The 15,296-nt window shown below is 35.0% G+C and overlaps 1 protein-coding gene across 1 annotated transcript in view; it reads left to right on the forward strand.

The window, feature by feature from the left end:
* The first annotated feature begins 2,140 nt into the window (after positions 1-2,140).
* The window catches only part of LOC148070440 (RNA-binding motif, single-stranded-interacting protein 2-like), a 33,856-nt gene continuing 20,700 nt past the window's right edge, over positions 2,141-15,296 (forward strand). The window contains exon 1 of the mRNA XM_087800286.1: positions 2,141-2,306. Coding sequence (XP_087656412.1) covers positions 2,235-2,306 — 72 coding nt within the window. The 5' untranslated portion in view covers positions 2,141-2,234. The remainder of the gene's footprint in view (positions 2,307-15,296) is intronic.

Raw genomic sequence — 15,296 nt, forward strand, 5'->3', positions numbered from 1 at the left:
CTGTTGCACTAGTATCTGTTAGCTTTTTCAAATTTTGGTTAAAATAATTCCTGACTTGTAAGTATCTATAAAAAATCATCTTTTACTAAACCGTGTTTTTTCTGAAGGTTCTCAAAGCTCCCACGTGGATAAACGAGTGATAGGTAGTTAAACCTTTTGGAATCCAAGTCTTAAATCTGCCATCACTATTTCTTGCAAAATCTGGGTCAAAAGCAACCTCAAAATCTTTGAAGAGTCCCCAAGGTGGCAGGATTTAAACTATTCTTGCCAGGAATTTGGAAAGATCCTGAACTTATTATCTCCTAAAAGAGAACTAATTGGAATCCCTTTTGCTTCAGAATCTTACAAGTTCTTTCAACATGCAGTGTATGATTTTGAATAGAGATAGATTTAGGGGCCTCGACTGTTCTGCATGGTAATAATCTTGAAAGCAGGGCAGACCTCCCGTCTCTTTACTCATTTGCAGGGTTTTTCCCACACAAATTGTGATATTAATCTATCCCATTCTCTGAATTATTAAGGGGGAATTAGAACTGGACATTGAAAAAGATATAGCAGTCGTGGAAGAATGTTCGTCCTGATGGAGTCTATCCTTGAGTGAAGATTTAAATACTGTATGGAGGCCTATGTTTGTAAATCCAACTGAATTCTATCATTAAATGGCCATAGTTCATGTCACTCTTGGGAGTGACACCCCTAGGTATTTAATGAAATTTACGTCCCATTTCCTATACATAGTCCTAATTTCTGGGTCATATTTCTTGTACCATGATAACAGACCGTATTCTTTTAGCATCTTCATCATTCGTGGAGTTGGCTGTGTAATAGTAAACAATAAATAATCTGCATATAATGCAATGCATCTTAATTCCAGCAGTTTTCAAACAATGCTGTAAAGGAATCAATTATAGTTTTAGGAGAAGCCCAATTTTGACGGAACTTTATAAAAGAATGACTTACAGAGCCAAGTGCGTTTTCTGCATCAGGGCTCAGTATCAATGTTCCCAATTTGTGATTTCTGGCTTGTCTCATAATGTTCATAACGCTTTCTTGATGCTGTCTTGTCTATTTCAAACTAATCCCGCCTGATCCTCATGGATTAGTTTAGGTAGTATTTGTTCAATTCTTTTTGTTCGTATGGAGGTGAATAACTTAAAATCAATGTTTAAAATGCTCACCGGACATTATTTCCCAAACTCACATGTTATCTTTTCCCTCCTTGGGAATGACAGAAATGATGGCCTCTCTCTAAGCTGGAGGTACAATTTTTATGTCCTTAAACCTAGTTAAACAACGAGCTGGTCTTGCATTATTTTATAGAACTCTGGTCTAAATCCATCTGTCCCCACATATATCCGTCATTTTTGTATTTTAAAAGCAGATAGTTTGTTTTAAAAGCGTCATTTTTAATGAAGGATTTACGTTATTAGTATATAGCATAATTGCTGCACCTTTGCTGGATCTCAAGTTTTTCTCAGAGTGAGGTAAGTAAGTAAGTAAGTAAGGAAGTAATTTTTATTTATATATCGCTTTTCCAGACCAGGGTCACAAAGCGCTTAAACAATCAAAACAATATTCAATAAAGTATATACTTTAAAGATCAAGATAACACTGTGAATAACACAGGAGTTCCAGAAAATCAAGGAAAAGCCTGAACAAATAAAAACGTCTTAAGATGTTTCTTGAAGGAGTCAGTAGATCATCAAACACAGAGGGAGAGGAAGATCGTTCCAAAGCTTAGGAGCAACAGTCTGGAAGGATTTCTCTCCTCTGGTCTGGAAGTGTGTTCAGGAACCATCAGTAGATTCTGATCCACAGACCTCAGAGCCCGAGCTGGGGTGTAAGGCTGGATCAGATCACTGATGTAAGGAGGAGTCTGATCATGAATAGATCTGTAAGAACCAGAATTTTAAAGTTGATCCTAAAAGAAACTGGAAGCCAGTGAAGAGTTTTAAGGAATCGGGAGAAATGTGAGTTCTTCTACTAGAGCGGGTCAGAATTCTCGTTGCTAGAGTTAAAAAAGGTTAAACTATTTTCATGTCTGTGTTAGGACCACCTGGATCAGGGTGTGTGTAGGAGCCAGCAGCAGCAGGGGCCCCCCTGTGTCCCTGCAGCAGCAGCAGCACCACTCTCAGTCTAGCAGCGGGACTCCAGCTCTCACTTCCCCAGCTGCTGACGTCAGCTGGCAGCCTGGGCTGAGCTCGCCGCTTCGACACAGCGCCGACAAAAAAAAAATGCTGCTCTCCGTACCGCCAAGGGCAGGAATCAACCCCTACAACGGCTATAACAACAGAAACAGCAAAAAGGTAAGCGCGTCCTGGCTTTTTTTTTTTTTCTTCTACCCCCCGAACCAACCCCCCGGTGGCGGGTCGTTGTTGGCGAAAAGACGGCGGCGTCTGTCGCGGGTTACGGACGGACCGTGACAGGGAGCTGCAGTGTCCTTGAGCAGCGGCTCGAATAAACTTCAGGAACCGCCGGAGAAGAAGTCGGAACCGCCGAGGGCTCGTCCATGTTCTCTCGCTTGGATGTTTTTTTAAGCTTTTTTGTTATAGTGTTGTTTTGTGTCGAAAGGATGTCGAAAGCGCTCTGCTCACTCGCTGGAAAAAAAGTCAATGGTGGAGGGTTAACTTTTAGAGGGAATGTTAGGGAGTCGGGACAGCGAGTCGGAGCCGGGATGTGTGCGCGGAGGTGGGGGTAGGGAGAGGGAGGCAGGCCGGCCTCACGGAGCTTTTTTTTTTATCAACCCTCTTCCTCAGGATTTCACTTACATTTTTTTTTTTTTTTGGCTTTTGTTGTACGAAGCTTGCAAAGGGAGTCTGCAAAGTTTTCTTCCCAGGTTCTCCCATCTTTGAGCGGAATCCGCCCCACCCCTTGAAAGCCATTCCCTGAGTTATGAAACCATTCCTGGTGTTTTAAAGTGTTTAGATGATGTGTTTCACAGCCATTGTATGAATGTTTATCATGGTCATCTTAAGTGGGTTTTTTTATTATCATTTCAAATTGTAAATGTTTGTCTCTGTGATGGCAGCATTTTTATAACACAAAACTATATATTTCAAATAGCATTATATCTGGAATTAAAATGGTTTGTTACATTATATCTATCAAAACTCTTCATGGGTTGATGGTTTAAAATAAATGTTTGTAGAAGCAATTTGACCGAGATCTTTGCTCGGATTTGAATTGATGAAAAGAAAAAGGAAGTGAACAACAAAGTGGCATTTTCCATAAACTATATAAACATTAAACGATCAAACAGGAATACAATGGCCTTGATGCTGTATCGTGGTCTTTTTTGGGTGTTTTTAATACATCTTTAATATTTTTATTTTAAATATAATTTGTGCATTAAGCTCCTCAGCTGATGCATGTCTGTTAGATATGTATATTTATATGAATACTTGTGTACTTGGGTTGAGAGATGTACGATCACTCTCTCGTGAAAGGTTGACATACAGCTGCTCTGTTGTGCAGAGTGTTAGGATTTAAAGTTTTATTAGAGACAAAAAGACCGATTATATACATTAATTGGTCTAAATATGTATTATAGTACTTGATGCTGTATCGTGGTCTTTTTGAGTGTTTTTAATACCTCTTTAATACATTTTTTAAAAATATAGTTTGTTCATTAAGCTCCTCCAACTCCTGCGTATATCGTTTTGAATATAGACAAAAACATGGAATCTACACGTAGTAGAATTGACTTACTTACTTACATAGTAGAATTTAAATCGTGCAACTCTCTGTGCCTTCAATTTTATTTTGTTTACCAATTTAGGTACAGCATTCTGCATATTATGTTCTCATTACATGCTTTAAATATATTTGTGATACTAATATTAAAATAAGAATGATTAAGTAAAAAAAACATCAAAACACAGTTTAATTTGTCCTAGATATGTATTCAACTGCCTGCTATTAAAATTGATGTAAAACAAATGCTATGCTATAACATTTGCCCCTTTCCGAAGGTTAGCAAATAATTTACCTTTGTGCTATTAAACGTTAACTGTATTAGAATCATTTCTAGGCAACATTTCCACCCAGGCTTTATGTATACATGTCGTAAAACAAAGCACAATGTTTAAATGATTGTAAATGTGATTTAGTTGTGAAAGCAGCAAAGGTGTATTAGCATGTGTGTCACAGTAATAAAATCTGCGTCAAAAGAGCATTTTCAGAGTTTTAACTGATGACACCGCAACCCCTTAAGCCTCATTTAGCTGAAATATTTCAAAGCTGCGAGGCTAAGTAGTGACATTTTTCAATTCATGCTCTGTTGATATGTTAGTCTATAGCCTCATGGGTTTATTTCTTGTCAGAAGCAGCAGTTAAAGTGAAAAACAGGATTAACTTTAGCGTGAGTGACCACTGTTATGATTTTTTGTAAGGCTTTTCCTATGATCTCTTTTTCAAACAATTCAATCATAACTAGATTAAGGTGACATTTAATTCTCTGCTTTTGGTTCAAGTGAGAGACAAAACAACGAGTAAATGGCTGAATAAAAACATTAAATATTTAAAAACCTTTGAAATGCAGAGCGTAATTTATTGCTAAAAGGTTTACAATGAGTTTTATCTGCCACCTTCTCCACCTTCATTCCATCTATCTTCCGCTATCACTCTGTCGTACCTTAGTCACAAAAGTACACAAAACCCAACTTTGAAAACAAAGAGAACGCATTGTGCGATGAAAAAAAAGGTTTCGTTTAGGTCTTTGAGAGTGTACTTTTGATTTGGAGCCAGACAACAGAAAACGTTCTTGTGTTGGGCCAAAAGCTGTCGACTCCGCCCCTGACTCAGCACCTCATTTCCTGCCTTAAATAGAAAGAATTAATGTCCCTTAATTCAATTTGGGTTTTTTTTTTCTGTGTAAAGCTTCCTGAATGGAAAAGTAACAGGAGTCGGTCTGTTGCCTAATGCCATCATGTGTCTTCAGGGCTTCAGAAGTGCCTCGATCTTCTGCTTCTTTTTCCAACTTATTGTTTTAGATTGTAAGTAAACGGATCTCAAATCTGATCCTTTATAAATAAATATAGTCATTTAAAGTTCCTAGTTTTTTCCTTTTTATGATACACTAGATACCTGAAATCCTCCATTAATAAAGGTTTATGACACATACCCGTGGAACATATGGTACTATGAAACCATTTAATGTTAAACATATTTACTGGCCAATTCTGAATTATTGGACGGTAATATGCCAATCTAACCTGTATTTTGTCTTGCCCTCAAGTCCCCCCACTCCTCTCAGTCATAAAGTAAAGCTAGCATTGATGCTGCATAGCTTTTGAGGTGTCGGGAGTACCTTGAGACGGTGCTTACACTGTTTTGGAAAACTTCTTACTTTGCTTTAATCAACAGAGTACATTATTTGTAAGCTTGTCATTTGTAGGCATAATCGTGGAACGTCAAGAGGTTGTAAAATTGCCATGAAGACAAAAAAGATGTGAGAAAAGTTGTCTCTTGTGAAAACGTAAGGTAACAAATACAAATGGATGGTTCATTGAACCAACTAAAGTTTTTATCTTGCTTATGTGTCTTAGCAGGGAACTAAAGACGTGTCCTCAGCTGATGCACGTCTTTTAGATATGTATATTTATATGAATACTTGTGTACTTGTTGTTGAGAGATGTACGATCACTTTCTTGTGAAAGGTTGCCAGTGTTAGGATTTAAAGTTTTATTAGAGACAACAAAAAACGATTATATACATGAATTGGTCTAAATATGTATTATAGTACTTTTAATTTTAAATACTTGATTTTTAAAAAACTCACATAAATGTTACATGTTACTATGTTACAAAGAGTCCCATAGTCGTTTGAGAGCTATGAGGATATTTGTGTTCTTACTTTAAACAATACTAATAATACTATTTAACAGAGGCTGGAGTGGCAAAGATGGTTCAGTTTTTGTTTCTCTGTTGATAACTGATCAACACCTCTACGTCTTCCATATCTTCTCTCTGCCTCTCTCTCATCTCATCAGCATTTTCCACCTTACACTTATCCCTTTATCCCTTAACATCATATGCACTCTTTACAGCCTCATAAAGATGTATGTATTATTGATGCAAGCAGTAGTAAAGAAGGCTCCTCATACATGTATCTATGACTCAGAGTAAAACCTGGGTCAGTTCAGCATATTGAACAGAAAAAAAGTGCATATTCCAAGGAGCAACATCTTCCTAAAATAGGATTTTAATTATCAATTTAAAACTAAATAAAGTGTCTTATTTCAGGGACTCTATTTAATACGAACAAACAGGAAATATTAAATGCAACATTTGAAAAACAGGTATGATATTGAAGATTTTATTGGAATATATCTTATCAAAAAAATATGATCCCGCTATCAACTTTTGACAGAACCACTCTGGATTGCTATCAACTATCCTATAGGTAATTTTCCTCTTTTACCGAAAGCGTATATACTACTGAGATGTTGCATTCTGACAGGCCTAACATCTCTGGGGATTTTTATTCCATCCCACGTACCTCGGTACAACTTATCCGATCCAAATAGTGCCTACTTGATCCAAAAGAATTCACTGCTCAATAGATTGGATCCTTATAGTAAGTAAGTCATTTATATTTGTAAAGCGATTTTCCAGACCAGGGTCGCAAAGGGCTTAAACATTCAAAACAATATTCAATAAAATATATACTTAAACGATCAAGACAACACCGAGATCGACACAGGAGTCTCAGAAAATCAAGGAAAAGCCTGCACGAATAAAAGTGTCTTTAGATGTTTCTTGAAGGAGTCAGGATTTCTCTCCTCTGGTCCTGAACCGTGTTCAGGAACCATCAGTAGATTCTGATCCACAGACCTCAGAGCCCGAGCTGGGGTGTAAGGCTGGATCAGCCTCAATCCTGACTATCTGATGCGCTATTTTCACTTTTCAATAACTGTAGAACCCCAGCACATTTACATACTTTTTAAGATCAGAGATGAAGCTTGTTTAGTTTCAGTAAAGTGGAAATCGGCACATGGAAGTAAACCAATGCCATTAGTATATTGAATGGTTGGATTTATTTTTGTTCATATATTGAAAGGTTGAATTAATTTCAATTATCTAATATTTGTTTTATTTTAATTTCAATTATTCAATATTTTTTATATTTTAATTTCAATTATTCATTATTTGTTATTTTTTAATTTAAATTATACAATATCTTTTTTTTAATTTTTGGCGTTTTAAATTCCATATATTTTAAAATAAATTCGAAGCGTTTGAAATTAAATATAATTTATTTTTAACCATTTTAAATTCAATATTAAAAAATGCAAACCCTTTTAAATTCAGCATAACAGTGCCACCTGACAAAACCAAACGAGTACCGAGTAACTGGATCATACTTGCATAACCGGTCAGGTTATCAGTTTAGATATTTTCGTTACAAAGTATCAACTTTGTTTTAACGTCTGGAGTTTAAAATCTTAAACTACATCTCACGATCAATCAGTAGATTCTGATGTCAACGGATTTAAACGGAAACGATAGATCGCCCTGATGGTCTCATCCTCCACTATAAGAGCATTTGTTGAAGCCACGCCCACAATGTTTGTTTAGCTCAGTGAGTGAATGGGATGTCTCGTCTTTTTGAGTCGCGGGTTCGAAGCCCGCTCTTGAACTTTCTCCAAGTTGATTTCCCTTTTCGTGATCGAAATAAAATGCAATGAAAACATCAATTGAGACTGTATTTACAGTTTATTATCGTTCTTTTAACATATTTTTTTGACATGGATCACACTGTTGTAAAGGAGTTCAGACGAGCTCTGGTGTAAATGTTTATATTTTAAATACATTAACACAAATACTTTATTAACAACCCCTTGAGAGGAAGTTTTAACAAAAATAAAACTGCAAATCTGCTTCAAACCTGCCGAAAAGTTCATACATTTTCATAATCGGTTCATTCTTGATACATATGGACGTTGACGTGTATAACTACGCTCGCTCTCATAGAACATTTTTTTATATTGAATTCAAAAGGCTTTGTATTTTTTTATATTGAATTTAAAAGGCTTCTTAATTTTTTTATGGAATTTAAAGGCTTTGAATTATTTAATATCAAATTTAAAAGCCTTCAAAAAATGTATACTGAATTAAAAATGCTTTGAAATGTTTAATATTAAATTTAAAAGGCTACGAATTAAAAAATATTGAATAATTGAAATGAAAATATAACAAATATTGAATAGTTGAAATTAAAATCTAAAACAATTTGAATATTTGAAATTATTTCAACCTTTCAATATTTGAAAAAAATCAACCATTCAATATTCTGATGGCATTAACCGGCACAACAATCCTTCATCCTTGAAGAAGTTATTGTGATCAATTCATTCGAATCACAAGTTAAAGTAGTATTATTTAGAATGTCGACACCCACAAACTTATTTAGCGTAACTAGAGTTGGTCCTCGATGCAGACATGACATCATGTCGCTGTCGTGTAAAGGTTGGGACGTTGGCGAGGATCAACTTTTCCTTAAACCCTCGCTTTCATTCAGGACACAACAATTTCTCCTGTGGCGTAACTGCTATAAATTCCTTCCAGGAAAGAGTCTGCCAGTAAAGGCGGCCATTATTCGCATATTCAGCCATTAAGAAAAAATCCCTCGTTTGTGACAACACACTTCTCCCTAGAGAGTAGTTGTTTGTGTCGGGCGACTATAAACACTACAACCACACGTTATGTGAAGCAGGCTTTTTTGAATACGACCAAACCTTGCACTTTTGGTTTTTAGAAAGACATAAACTTTGGTTGCAGAATGTTCCAGTATCAGAGTGCACATGTTAACTGGCAACATCCCCTGAAAAAGGATAATCATCCTATTTTAACTAAATATTAATTAATTAATGATTAATGCTCAATTTAACCTGCTTACATCCTGGTCTTTGGCTGACGGCTCCCATGGAAAGAATATAAAGGATGCCTGACCTTGTGTATGCAATTGTTGGTTCTGGTTGAAGCAGAGGGACTCAGTGTTGGTGGAACTTATATGACGTAATTGCAGTTGTTGGCATTCTTTTTGTGTGGTTCAATTCAAATTTTTCGAATAGTGTTCAAGTGCTGATTTGAGCATTATAACGTGAACCAAAGTACGCTGATTAAAAAAAAAAAATGCTAACGTGAACATAGATACTTGACTAACGGAAATATATAGTTCTCAATTCTGTCTGTATTGTCTAATATTTATATATATTTATTAATTATCTTTAGTGTCAGCGTGAAAAGTGTTGTTTTTTTACTCGCATAAGCCATGATAAAATAAATAGATATCCTTTTCCATAAAAAGATCAATAATGTATTTTAGAAATGTTCATAATAACCACATTTTTGTCTACTTCTTCTACTTCTACTACTACTACTTGTACTACTAATTCTAATTCTACTTCTTCTCATGAATTCATTAAAGAATGGTAACTGGCACAAAATTGGGGAAATGTATATAATGAAAGTTAAGCTGATGTTACATATGAAACTTTTTAAAGAATATTCATGTCATTGTATGATTAAAATTCTCAATTCTGTCTGTATTGTCTAATGAGATCATTTTATTTATATATATATATATTAATTATCTTTAGTGTTAGCGTGAAAAGTGTTGTTTTTTTACTCGCATAAGCCATGATAAAATAAATAGATATCCTTTTCCATAAAAAGATCAATAATGTATTTTAGAAATGTTCATAATAACCACATTTTTGTCTACTTCTACTACTACTTCTACTTCTACTACTACTACTTGTACTACTAATTCTAATTCTACTTCTTCTCATAAATTCATTAAAGAATGGCAACAGGCACAAAATTGGGGAAATGTATATAATGAAAGTTAAGCTGATGTTACATATGAAACTTTTTAAAGAATATTCATGTCATTGTATGATTAAAATTCTCAATTCTGTCTGTATTGTCTAATGAGATCATTTTATTTATATATATATATTAATTATCTTTAGTGTTAGCGTGAAAAGTGTTGTTTTTTTACTCGCATAAGCCATGATAAAATAAATAGATATCCTTTTCCATAAAAAGATCAATAATGTATTATAGAAATGTTGATAATAACAAGCCGTAAACATACATGCGTTTAATAATATTCCCGGATCTTCTGCAACCTATTCTGCTAATGTTCTTTATTATGTTTTATGCTTTATTACTTTGTTATTATTCATATTGATTTTATGAAATACATGTAGATATTCACTCTGTGATATATATCATCGTGAAAATCCCTCACCAGCAGCAACAGAGTGGTCGTAAACAACGAGCGAGATATTCCTCGAGGAAAGAACCTTTGCTGAAATTTGACACCGACCACTGCAGTGATGCCATACTCAGGTTTTTTATCTCCGACTCAGCTGTAGGACCGGAGTCTCTTTACCTTCCCCGGCTCTGGAGGCTCTGCCACCTGAGCCGCCATGAAAGCCCTGCACAGACGAGAGTGTGCGATGTCAGTGCCGGCTGGGACGGAATGGCCAAAAGGCATAAGAGCGTTTTTTTTTGCCAATGGAAAAGACAAAAGAGGGAGACAAAGAGGATCTGTGGAACGAGTCTGGACGTGAGTTCAGTGTCCCTGTCACCTGGTTGGAATGCAGAACTCCTCGCAAAAAAAAAAGAAAAAAAAAGTCTGATAAGATCTCCCCTAGAAACGGAGCATTTCCTGTCTCCTGCCATATTCCGCCCCTCACTTACCAAGAGTGTGTTTTTGCAGCTGTGAAATCTAAAGAAACTTCATGCCTGATGTTCCTCCTCTTTAGTTAGCACGACGAAAAATCCAAGTTACACTGCAGGCTGGTCAGTTTGTGTTCCTGTGTTCCGGGAGACGAGTGAACTCCCAACAGTCAGGAAATCCATGGAATTCCAGAGGTCAAAGGAGGGACACTCTGAGAAGGAGGAAGTGGATGGAAGCGGATGTTGAGGAGAAGGGTTGTGTGTGAGCTATTATTCGGCCTCTTCAGTCTCGGTGTTGACACTGGAAATCTCGTCTGTCTCACCGTTGAGGATGCAGGTTCTAAAAACTGCACCAGCGTCTGGTTTATCTTTGGCAGGAAGCTTCAAAGTAGATTAAGTTCATATCAAGAGGTGGATTTATTAATATCTGACTCTTCATTTTTAGCTGTGGTCTGCCGCTAAAAATATTATCAAGGTATTTTTCTGTCTGTACAGGTGTATATGAAATGTTATAACAGCTTACTGAAGAGAATTTGGAGCTCAGAATAAAAACATAATAAGAAAACAAACAGTGGAATGCACTTCCTTTGTAGTCAGCAGCTCTACAATGCATTTTTTTGCATAAAGGTTTTACATAAAAGTAAGTGAGGTACCGCCATAAAAAATAAGACACTTCAATTGTTCTGATTTATCAAGAGTGCTTGCAAAGGTCAGCATCTTTCGAAGTTGCAAAGTAGTGTGTAGTTAATGTATTTATTTAAAACACGTAATCTGATTTATGAAACTTCAGAGCAAGTTTCCGATCCGATTTTAACCAATTAAACTTTATCAATTCGGCTCGTTACTGAAATGTGGGCTATGTTGTAGCTTACTTTTATCTCTTCAGCTCTTTCTTATTCACCTCATTTTCTACCCTTTTCCCCCCATTGACTTGAATGTGAAAACTCCATTCACCTGCTCACACCTATAAACTTCATTCAACTTCAAAAACAGTTTTGTCTACTTCTACTACTACTTCTACAGTACTTCTACTACTAAGTCTACTACTGCTTTTACTCATTCTACTTCTACTACTAATTCTACTTAAGGACAGAGGAAACCATGAATTCATTAAAGAATGGCAACTGGCACAAAATTGGGAAAAGATATATAATGAAAGTTAAATTGATGTAACATATGAAACTTTTTGAAGAATATTCATGTCATTGTATGATTGAAATTGTCCAGTACTACAAAAAAAAAGACAAAGATCGATCATGGTGCAAAAAGGCATTACAAAATGCCTGTAAAAAGAAAAATACATTATATAGAGAATTGATAAAGCATATGACTATAGAGGCAGAAAATAAATATAAAAAAATAGAAGAATAAGTTAACCAATATTGTAAGGGTGTGTAGAAAGGAATACTAGAGTAAAATATTATATAGTAACAAAAACAATATTAAAGGAATTTGAATTAAACAGTATCATTAAAAATGGTGCCAAACAACAGAGCTATCCTACATATTTCATTGATGACAATATAAAAAGGAAAATATGGATGATGTGCTCAACGGTTTTAATACCTTTGTTGTGAACGTTGGACCAAACCTGGCAGGAAAAATTCCTGATCCATTGTTACCTGAGGATTGATAAACTTATATTGAGAAATACCCGTTCTCTGTTCCTCACAGAAGTGGATAAAGAAGAAAAAATGTACATGTAAATACATGTAAACCAAAAACATCTACTGATTCAAATTAAATTGATATGAGCTTGAAAAACTTGAACGCTATGGGATCAGGGGTGAGAAGTTATTTAAGTAAATATTAAGAACAATTTGTGAAGTTGGGGGAATATTATTCATCATCCACATTGCTTGTGGCGTTCCACAAGGGTCAGTAGTGGGTCTGAAATTGTTATTACTTTACATAAATGCAATTTGCAAACTTTCAAAAATATTAAAATTAGTTTTATTTGCAGATGACACCAACATTTTTTGTTCAGGGGGGGATTTACATGAACTGTTGGGGAAGATCACGACGGAACTGGGCAAACTGAAAATGTGGTTTGACAAAAACAAACTATTATTAAACTTGAGTAAAAATAAATTCATGCTATTCAGCAGTTGCAATAAAAGTACACAATTACAGATAAGAGTAGATGGTGTGGCTATTGAAAGAAATAATGAAAACAAGTTTCTTGGTGTAGTAATTAATCATAGAACATATAAAAAATAAACTCTCAAGAATCATTTCCGTTCTGAACAAAGCAAAACACATTGAACACATTCTGGACCATAAATCACTCCACATTCTTTACTAAGGTAAGGTAAGGTAGAACTTTATTGATCCCTCAGGAGGTCACCTTCGGGAAATAGTTTTTTTTCCAATAGCCACAGCAAATACAGCAATTTTTCACAAAAAATCATCAAAAACCTCAAAATTCATCGACCTGGTTCACTACAGAACAGCACAAACCATGTACAAAGCAACAAAAAATCTACTGTCTGAAAACATTCGAAAATTGCAAACTCCATTTAATTGCCATGTTGTAAATAAGTATAATGTAAATATGTAAAAAAGGGGTAGGTTTAAATAAGCTTATGCTTCAGCTACTCCTTTTCAGACATATAGGTTCATATCATTATTGTTTGACTATTATTGTTTTGACTATCGCTATCTTTGTTCCTCTTATCTCATTGGTTGTGTTTTATTGTCTGAAGTTTATTTTATTTTATTTTTATGTTCGGAATAAAGCATTCATTCATTCATTTACTCATTCATTCATTCATTCACTCATTCATTCATTCATTCATACTTCAGCCACTAGTTCTACTTCTACTTTTGCTACTAATTCTTCTACTACTTCGACTACTTCTTCTACTTCTACTACTACTTCTTATTTTTCTACTACTAACCCTTCTACTAGTTCTACTACTTATACTTATACTTTTACTACTAATTCTTTTGCAACTAATTGTAGTTATATATTATATTATATATTATATATATTGTAGTCTATTTCTACTACAAATTTTACCACTTTTTTTTCCTCTTTCTTCTTTTTCTTTGTATTCTTTTTTTTCTTTGCATCCTTTTTCAGTTTATTTCAACGTCTTTACATCAGTCTTTTTCCTTCATGCCTTCATTTCATCTGTTTCCCCACATTTTTAATTTGAATAGTAATTCAATGCTTTCAAGCATTTCAGTTTATAGATTCAGCATTCACTCTGCATTTAAGTTTTCTAGTTATTTCAGATTTTCTGGATTAAAATGTGTGTAAATATGCACACATGACTGCATTGGTTATAGTGAGGGGAAAAAATCCCAAGCTGTTTAAGCTAATTGTTTGATTGTGTATCGCCAGGCCTCTAAATCTCTGGTGTAATATACCACTTGAGCCTAATTTGTGTGTTTGTGTGTACGCTGACTGTAGCCGTACATTTTCGGCCGTGAAACAGTCAAACTCTGATTCAGTTTTTACAAAGAATCCTTGTCAATCATCTGCAATTCAGGCACAAATGAGTAAACACAAGTTTGCACCTTGGAAAATCTGCCCCCTAACTTAAAAAAACGAATACGCTCTGATTTTTTTTTTCCTATTTTGAGAATCAGTAGAATATACTTATCCCTGATAAACACATTTAATTACTTATCAAAAGCTTTTTTTCTGTATGTTAATATTTCATGAGCTTGAAAAAAAAGCTGGTATGCTTTTTTGTCACAATAATGTTTGTGCGGTAATTTCTTGATCATGTCAATTTATTATTTTACATTACTATTGTTTAAAGTAAGTAAATAACATTTCTGAAGGGTACAGGCTACATTTTGTGACTGTTGTGAGGAAGTAAAACAAATAAACTGACAAATAAAAGAGGCCTTATTGGATTGGAAAACCTTTTCAAAAATGTTTTAAGGACATTATGAAATGTAACTTAAGTTCTGATTCAATTGTATATTATTTTCTTTTCATATTTATTTGATAGCATCAATATAAATAATTAAGAACCATGTGCAAACTTGTGCTAATACATTAAAAATTACGCACAACACATACAAGACATTAAAATTTAAAATATTTACAGAATAATTTTAGCTTTAATGTTTTGCTCCGACTTCAATAGGGCCAAAAGAAGTAAGTAAGTAAGTAAGTAATTTGTATTTATATAGCGCTTTTCCAGACCAGGGTCACAAAGCGCTTAAACAATCAAAACAATATTCAATACAATATATACTTAAAAGGCCAAGAAAAAACTGAGAACAACACAGGAGTTCTGGAAATCAGGGAAAAAGCCTGGAAGGATTTCTCTCCTCTGGTCCGGAAACGTGTTCAGGAACCATCAGTAGATTCTGATCCACAGACGTCAGAGCCGGAGCTGGGGTGTAAGGCTGGATCAGATCACTGAGGTAAAAGCCTGACCATGAATAAATCTGAAAGTAAGAACCAGAATTTAAAAGTTGATCCTGAAAGAAACGGGCAGCCAGTGAAGAGTTTTAAGGATCGGAGAAATGTGAGTTCTTCTACTAGAGCGGGTCAGAACACAGTCAAGGGACCGGTTGTGGCACCAGGGCCACACTTGGCTAATGTCTATATTAAAACTTTCTAAACGTAGGAAAAATTG

The sequence above is a fragment of the Callionymus lyra genome, chromosome 10, assembly GCF_982586985.1.
Source record: "Callionymus lyra chromosome 10, fCalLyr1.hap1.1, whole genome shotgun sequence".
Lineage (NCBI taxonomy): Eukaryota > Metazoa > Chordata > Actinopteri > Syngnathiformes > Callionymidae > Callionymus > Callionymus lyra.